Raw genomic sequence first — 9,177 nt, 5'->3', positions numbered from 1 at the left:
GGGTCAGTTTCAGCAAATATGACAGAAAGGTAGTTTTATAAGGCTTACCTACTTCATCTTTAAAGAAATAAAAACCCGGGCGCTAAATGGAAGGGGGACGCAATTTAATGTTGGCTTCCAGTGCACAACCACATTGCGCGTTGTAAAGTTATTAGATAGCCTACCTGAGCGCCAATTTGGGTCTGTTTTAAATAATTTGCAAACCCGTAATTGTCTCCATCTGTTGAAAAGAGTGTAACTCGGATATCGCCCATTGTCTTTCACTTTCCATTTTAGCTTTTAGTTGTTCATTGTTTTTTTTTCCTTTTTCCTGTAATGACCCTGCCCCAGTATCCGCCATAACTACAGCAGATATCATCTAAGATAAAATACACTTAGGCCTATATAAAGAAATCTCCTGCTACTCTTTAACTGGCTGGATACTCGCTAACACAGGCTTTTCCGGTGTTATACTGAAACCTGTGACCCATCAGAATGTGTGCTCTGTTGCGCTGTCAACCTGCCGTAAATCATTTAGTTTCTGTTGGACTTGTTTTTTGTTAGAGGTAATTTTTGATCGTCAAATTTTAGAAACGTTCAAAAGTTACATATACAGTAGTTACTCTGCTATGGTGAACCTTCAGTTTGAAAATCTACAGTACCTCAGTGTCACTCATTCATCAACAATCACAGGAAGAGCTGCTTCATCAGCAGGGGCTTTGGGACACTGAATATTTAATGCTTTACTTGGTTAAAACTCAACTTCACTTTTGTTCTGAGCTTCCCTGACAATGTGGGATTATTACAGTAATCGGGAGGAAAGAGAAAGAGGAATCTGGTGCCCTCTGCTGAGCAGTCTACTCATGAATGGGAAGAAATAAAATAGTAAGACTTAGTATAAAATGCAACATTTTGAAAAACTTTTCCAATACAACTATCAGCCATGGTATTTAAACAAGATGTTTCAATAGTAGTTACCAAAGTATATACCCTGGTATTGAGCCACAGTAAAATGTAGGACAGTGGGATCATTTTTTGCTGTTGTATGTTATTGTCAATGAACAAAAGTCAAGTCAGTAACAGACAAGAAGGGTGATTAAGATTGCATGTTGCTCTTATTCCCAACACAAGAGCGCTTTAAAGACTGAGAGGAGTCAGCACATTTTAAGTTTTTTGTTTTGTTCCTCTGGTAAGTTTCCTGTAGTTTCCTCTGAAGTGTTTTTTTTTCTACCAAACATTTTTGCTTCATGAAATTGTGTGAGTTGGTAAACCAGACACACAACGGGAGTCAATACAGCCCATGAGTTGGATTTAAATGTCCAATTGGTAATACAGACATCTAGCGTATGCAGTTCAAATTCAGGAGCGGGGGGTAACTCCCCCGCTCCCCCCTCCCCAGACTCAACGTTTATGGAGGTTACCAGGTTGAGAACACAGCATCAATGTTGCTAAGCACTAGTCTTACATAGCCAGATATTACTCCACAGCACAGCTGAGTAGCTAACGTTGGGCTCTAATCTGTCTCCATCTATCAAATACATGTCGAATATTTACCTGGGGTTCGTCACGTCTCTGGTCATGCAACTGTTAGAAGATTGGGTAGAATCTATCAACATTAATCTCTGTTTGCTGCCTCCATGGCTGTACTATCGCTACAGCAGTAGCGTGCTGGGTTTACATTTTTACAGGTAGCTATATATATGGCAACCCGGTCCGACTGTCAGAATGGGCAGCTGATACCAACACAAAGGCCAAAACACAAGCAGACATTCCATCAAAGAACATACATGTCAATGGAGAAAATACTGCCTTTAGCATTGTTCTCAGAAAACATAGTATTTCAGCTTAGCTTGTTACCTTAATATCTGATGACATATTGTGGTCATGGTCTGGCTGAAGAAAAGAAGGGATTCACTTGTATTTTCTATGTTTTGGGTGCCCAAACAACCACAGAGTAGTTTCCTCATCCAGACAGGTTGTATGACAGAGCGAGGCACCTGAGGAGGACATGCTGCATTGCTAGGATAAGTAAAATCTTGCAAGCTGTTTACAGCCTGGCATGGCTTCACAGGATGTTTACAGGATTTTCATGGATGACAGGAATTTGAAGACAAGTTTAGGGCTAAGGCGGAGCAGAAAGTGACAGTTAGTCAGAGATAAATTAAGAGGAAAATCAAAGTGATGAAAATGATTTGGGCTAATCAGCATGCAGCTAGAGGAAGTGAGCAGAGCTTAAAAGGGGTCTAGAAACTCCAACCTGAGATTTCTGTGAAATAGAAGCAAACAAATCAGAAATTCAGCTTGTTTGGTTGTCTTTTAAGATTATTTACTGATAGGGTTGGCTTTAATTCAAATGTTGTGCTAGAGATTGACAGCAAATAGAGATAAATGGCTGGCTACAATGAATAAGGAATCTAAATTATGATTTAATGTCTCATGCCTGGGCCAAACTGCCCACGTCAAAAACAACAATAGGGTATTTTCAACATAATTGTTGAAATTTAAATTTGGGTTAACACAAAAATGGCTTACACAAAAAATTCCTTTCAACAAAACTGTAGAAAATCATGCAAGTCTTCATTAAAGGTGTTTTAGGCAATGTCACGCATGTCTTAGCTTACATTTGTTCTTACATACAGCAAACATCTCCTAACTATCCGCGAGCGGCTTGTCCCCAGAACACACTGTAAAAAACGTGGTCTCTGTAGACAGCCCAGGGTCTACAAAAGGCAATAAAAACAAAATGTGCCCACCTGCACCACGAGGCACACACAGTGTTCCAGCTTTCCAGCCAATAATCGTCAAGAGAGGTTAGTGTGCAGAAGCACAGAAGGGAGGGGGAGGGTACGGGATGAGGAGGAGGGGGGGTAAGCTAGTCTCAGTTTGTTTGAAAAAACTTCCAACTCAACATTAATTAATGTCACCCAACATCGCTTAGAGCACCTTTAAGATTTAAGTTACAGCTTATTGCACCTAATCTTTCTACAAAACACAGCTCAAAAGGTAACATCAGATGCCATTTTACACTATCCCTACCATATTAATGCCTGCAAGCCATGTCTCATACGTTTTATAATCAGCCATTAATATTATTTTTGAGTTTTTTTGACACAATTTCCGTTCCTCACTATAGAAAATCTTTTCATAATTCACCCCTTCGACTGAAATACAGTAATATACATTATCTTGAATTGTCGTGAATTTTTGCTTCTCCTTTTCTCTCAAATCATATTGACTTTCTCATCGTTTGGATACTTTCAGGTAGTCGTTTGTTTTTGACCTACATGATTTTTGCTAAATTAAAATTAACCAAGTCTCTGAGTTTCAGACATTGTAACTAACAGTAGGTTCTTTGGTAGGTTCTTACATCTTTAGCTTATAGCTAAAGCAAAGTAGCTATAATTAAAAAAAAAAAGGTCCAAGTTTTTTGGGTACATATAGCTCCAGTCTGATTTAAGGAAAAAAAAGGTTTGACTCTTCAGTGTTTTCTTACAGGTTTTTGAGCAGACTAAAAACCATCAAATTTTTGCTTTTAATTTCAAAGAGGAAACATGATTAGCAAAATCTGAGTCAAGTGTTTTCGACAGGTATAATGACAGCCCATCAGGTTAGCATGTGATTTCTTTTCCTGTATTTTTTAGTGCTACCAGCAGAGGTCAATGCTGTTCTGATAGTCACTCTACACAGAGCTGAATCCTGTGAGTATACTTGTATTTGAAATGTCTTTTAGTACACTGAATACACAAAACATTAGTATTTTTCATGCAGCTCCTCTTGCTACTGAGATAAGAGAATGTATTCCTGTGGCTTTTAATATGTCCCAACACGCTAAGTGTTAAAAGTCATCTGAAAAAAAGTCTTTTAGTTACAGTGAAGTGTAGAAAAGGAAGCCAGGCACGTTGGCTACAGACAATACTGGCCTTGTAGACCCTTTGTGGAATTCCAACATGGCGGCGCCCGTGTAACAACAACACTTTCAACTTGCCATTTTATCCCTTTTAACAAATTCACCCATTTTAATAATTGTACCAGTGAGAAGAAATAAAATACATCTGTTATATCACCATTATTCAAATTCCAGTTCAGTTCATCTTTAATGTCAGCATCTTACTGAAGAGAAACATTTGGTGGCTGTGCTCGGATCAATACCCTGAAATTTGTAGTCATTGACATACTTATAATTACTTACACAGGAATTCTGAAGGGAAGCTTTATATTTAATTTTTGGAGTGAAACTGTTGTACTTTGGCCTTTACAGAAGTGGATTCTTCATGCTCTGACCTTTGTTTTATTGCCTACGGTAGCAGCAGAAGTAGTTTTTGGACTATAGTACTAGTAGTATTTCTAGTAGTACTCTAGTAGTAACTATTTTAGTTACCCTAAAAAATTAAGGGAATTGTACACATGAGGATACATTTACTCATCATAAAGAGCGTTGTAGAGGTAATAGCGTCTAATGAAAGATGCAAACAAGTTGCATCATGGTGTAGGATGTAGGAAAAGTCCGACTATCTAGGCCTTTACTGCTTCAATTTTTACCTTTATTGTTTTAATTTGTCTCTCACAAGTTCAAAAATGTTATAGAACTGCAATACTAAATCAATGGAATATCTCTTTAAGAATACAGTGTTCAAGCCAGATTAAATAAAGTCCTTCAAAAGCTCCGCACATTCACCTCAGCATTTGTGTCATCTGACCTTCATCAGCTGTCTGAATAATTGATCCTTAGAACTAAACCTTCACACCCTAACCCTCTTAGACATCATTAGGCACCATTATAAAAATACACACAAATAAACAGTAGATTTAACTCTTGTTGCAACAGACTTAAGCAGATTTAAAATGCACAGCAAGTAAAGAACTTGAGCAAAACTTAAATTTCAGTAAAAAAAAGCTCAACATCACATGTTCACTATTTGCTTTCAAATTACAGCAGCAAAACCACTGTATCTGTAATTAGTTACATCCATCCTACTAAAGTATAGAAGACTAGACTGAAAAAGTCCTTCATCACACTTGGTGGTCATCGACTGTGTGTGTGTGTGTGTGTGTGTGTGTGTGTGTGTGTGTGTGTGTGTGTGTGTGTGTGTGTGTGTGTGTGTGTGAGATATTCTGCAGATTTCCCCGTCGTGGGATAAATAAAGTATAATCTAATCTAATCCAGATCAGTTGTTTCATTAGCTCATTTCCTCATTGTCTGTTTGGGTATCTTAATGGTAGTGTATTAGTGCCATGCATGTTTTTAACATATGTACAGTATGTGTGTCTGTCTATATTCATACGTGTGTGTGTGTCTCACAAAAAAATACTTTATGTTACTGCTGCTTCCTTTTTGACTATGTATGCATTTAATTCTAAGTAATAATTTGTTACGCAACCAAACCTCAGCTGGAGCTTGTGTGTGTGTGTGTGTGTGTGTGTGTGTACGTGTACGTGTGTGTGTGTACGTGTGAGTGAGAGAGACCTTGAGGGCATTTCTACCCATAGTCGCTGAATGTTTGAACCATCTTCAAATGTGTGTAAGTGGTTGTGTGCATCTGAGTAGTCTTTGTGCATCTACTGTGTGTGACAGACTTCAATGATGTTTCCCATCCCTCCAGACAAAATGTCAATTGACTCAAAGAGAACTGTGTGTGTGTGTGTGTGTGTGTGTGTGTGTGTGTGTGTGTGTGTGTGTGTGTGTGTGTGTGTGTGTGTGTGTGTGTGTGTGTGTGTGTGTGTGTGTTGCCTCCAGGCTACTACAGTGCTGCATACAGTTTCTGAGGCTTTTTGTGTATTTCCCTGCACTGCTTCAACAATAACAGCACCTGAATGAGATTTGTTTTTACAGATACCACTCTAATGTTGCATCCACACACAAAACCCAGGCCCCTTGGCAGGCACACACACCAAATAATAACCAATGAATCACAATATTAAACCCTCCCTTTACTCTCAGCAATGTGTGTGCGGGCTCCTCTTCCCCATTTATTACTCACATTCATTACAAGCGCACACACACACACACACACTCACTCTCTGCCCTACATCAACTTTATCTCTCCTCTCTATTAGCTTCTTACTTCCTTCATCTCTGTCTCTTTTGGTCCTCTCTGGAGAACATACTGAAGAGAACGAGGTCAACTGCAGACAAGAGTGGAGACGGAGAGAGTAAAGAAAAGAGTTGTACGTGCTGAAGATGAAAGATGAGGTGGATTGGACTTTCACTTCTGCTTTTGTGACACTAATGCCGGCAACTGTAACTGTTCACAAAACATTTAGGACTTCTTTCAGTGCTTGCAACTAATATGAATTCATGTGAAAGAACTTACACACATAAACATGTGCGTGCACTTGCACAAATACAAACCAATGGCATGTTAAAGCACTTACATACCTTTATTGAGATTCCCAGTGACCAGTTTGTGCAGGGAAAAAGCAAACTTGACAAGTCCCTGTTTGCATCGCTTGGCACATCCCTCCATCCTGACAGCGACCTGGGACACGGCAGGCTGAGCAGGGCCAGGGTATTCCAGGTCCAAATCAGAACTCTCAGATCAAATGGCAATCAATACAACTTCTTCTGGTGGAGTGTATGAATTCAACAGAGTGAAAGAAGCAGAGGAGAGTGTGCTCCTCTTGCTGTGTCGCCTTTCGTCCTGCTGAGCTGGAGGGAGAAAAAAAAGGAAACAATTATCTCCCCCTGCTTTCCCTCCCCCACTCCTTCTCTTCCGCCTTCTCCATTCCACATCTACATGTTCAACAGCCAAGTTAGTGACTGCTTGGGAGCGAGGTGAGCATGGAGAGAGAGAGAGAGAGAGAGAGAGAGAGAGAGAGAGAGAGAGAGAGTGAGTGTTGAAGACATAAACTTAGTGTCAAAGCGAGACAACTATAGCTAGTTAGAGGTGCTCTTACAACCTAAGTTTCTAAGAAAGCTTCCTTTCATTTCATGCATCATTTTAATGAAGCAATCTCATGAGCTGTTCTTGGTTTTACTCTCTCTTCATCTTCTTCTTTTTTATTCATACTGCTTATCAAATGTATCCCCCCTTTTAAATAGGGAAGCAGTAATCCACTTTCAGCACCAGTGACAATGGACAGCTCCTCACAATGCAGAGCAAACTCACTGAGCTCGTTCTGTTCTCCTCTAGCAAACAGACACACACACACACACACACACACACACACACACACACACACACACACACACACACACACACACACACACACACACACACAGCCTACTTTATCAACTCTTCTCACAGCCCTTTAACTCATAAATACTATTCATCAGTTGAAAATGTTGCTGTGTGGCTATTTATGTTTAAAAGGTGATAATTCCGTCACATATTTTGTGTATAAAATCCTAATCTGCAAAGTAATTGGTAATTGTGGCTGAGAGAAATGTTGTGGAGTGAAAAGTTTCAAGTACAGGAAGCCTGGAATTGTACAGTACTTGAGTAAATGTATATAGCTACTCTGTGCCACTGCTACAATCCTACACTAAATGTTAATATCCCTCTTTTCCCATCTTATCATATCCTTCTGGGCTATATTTAGTCCTGCATCCCATATACTGGACTGAGGACTAGCACGCAAAATGTTGGGGCAAAACAGCAATAACAGCAAAATTAAGAGGAGGAGAAATGAAGAAATAGATGTAAACAGACACTATGGGGTGGAGAGAGAGGCAAACAGTGAAACAATATAAATGCAAATGAAAGGCATAAAAAAACAGAAGAAATAGAGAGAGCTAATGGAGAAGAAGGGGAATGAGCTATGGGGTCTGCCAAAACGAGGGGGTTGTAAAAATCCCAAACAATCTCTGGGTTGTTTGCCATGGAATGCTTAGGCAGACTCTGAAGTTCCACACTTCATGAAAGCAGAGGAAGGTGGGATAAAGACAACAACATGAGAAGAGAGTGAAAGAAAAACAACAAAGGAATAAGAGAGGTGGGGGAAATAAAAACAATTCAAGCGATTGAACATAGAAAAATAAGGGGGAGGATTGTTTTCTGAGGCGCCACTGCTGTTTTGGCTATTAAGCATGAAGAAGATTACTGTGTGGGGGAATTAGCATAAACATGCGTCTCTATTACCGCCCCCATTGTTCATGATTAATTAGATCAGGGTTGCCTTTGCACACAGATTCAAGGATGTAATAGCAGATAATTTATTGTCTCTCCCCAAATTAGAAGTTGCACTGTTTGATGTTAGTTATAACATGGATTTGCTAAAAGTAATAAAGCTTTTGTTTCTCTGCCTGGTAGGAGGTGAAGAGTACCTGATGGGCACTTTGGATGATGAAGATGTGGAAAAAACTGAAAGAGAACTAGAGTGGAGAAGAAAAGAATCAAGAGGAGCTGGAGGACAGATAGAGTTTCATGACGACAATAAAGCACTTCAAATTGAACTGGAAAAATGGGGCAAATAAAAAAGAAAAAAAAACAGTAGCCTAATATAAAATACGTGGGTGAGAAAATGGTAAAGATGAAAGGAAAAAATGAGGATAGTATGAAATAAACTGAGTTGAAACAGAGAGAGTAAGGTGTACAAAGAAACAATACAAACAAGGAAAAGAAGGGCTAAAACAAAAGAACTGAAATTGGCTTGAAGTATGAAGGTGAACGTATAGATAAAGAGGACAAAAAGAAGAGATGAAGCGAAAAGAAAAGAGGACAGTGAGAGAAAAACAGAGGGGGGATGGAAATGGGCAGAAAAATGAGCGAGAAAAAAAGCTTTTGCTTTGAATACTGTAGATCTGTCAGAATTGAATCACAGGCGGCCAGCTGTGAGCTCTGATAGTGTTTTGCCTCTAAATATAACAGGCACTGAGATGGACTGATATGGCCACAACAACAGAAACAGAAATGATGAGAATAAAGGAGGCATCTTAACACCGAGGAGAGAAAGACGGGATACACAATGCCAAATCTGTGCACATTCAAAAAGCATAAGTGCTCAGCTGTTGGTACTTGTCTTTTGATGACATTTTTAGCACCATAATATGTTTGCATAATATTACAATATCCAAGTTCCAGCATTCACTAAATACAACAGTATAACAACCACACTACTGCTGAATGCCACCTAACACCAAAACAAAACCTTCCAGCATCAAGACCCATCTGCCCAGACACAGCAGCGAGAGAAACCCACTTTTAGAGCTTATCTGTGGGTGTGAGCAGCAAACATTGCCCCGGAGGTCGAGAAGTCGGC

At 39.5% G+C, this 9,177-nt stretch overlaps 1 protein-coding gene across 2 annotated transcripts in view; it reads right to left on the bottom strand.

Moving 5' to 3' along the window:
* The window catches only part of kcnip1a (Kv channel interacting protein 1 a), a 47,174-nt gene extending 40,512 nt beyond the window's left edge, over positions 1-6,662 (bottom strand). The window contains exon 1 of one of the 2 annotated variants that reach the window (XM_032528025.1): positions 6,356-6,662. In XM_032528025.1, the coding sequence (XP_032383916.1) occupies positions 6,356-6,443 (88 nt within the window). In that variant the 5' untranslated portion in view covers positions 6,444-6,662. The remainder of the gene's footprint in view (positions 1-6,355) is intronic. The other variant, XM_032528026.1, reaches the window with a different exon arrangement.
* Between the last annotated feature and the right edge of the window lie 2,515 nt (positions 6,663-9,177).

This window comes from Etheostoma spectabile, chromosome 10 (genome assembly GCF_008692095.1).
Source record: "Etheostoma spectabile isolate EspeVRDwgs_2016 chromosome 10, UIUC_Espe_1.0, whole genome shotgun sequence".
NCBI classification, from domain to species: domain Eukaryota; kingdom Metazoa; phylum Chordata; class Actinopteri; order Perciformes; family Percidae; genus Etheostoma; species Etheostoma spectabile.
Note: the sequence above shows the minus strand (reverse complement) of the source record. Positions and strands in the feature narration are given on the sequence as shown.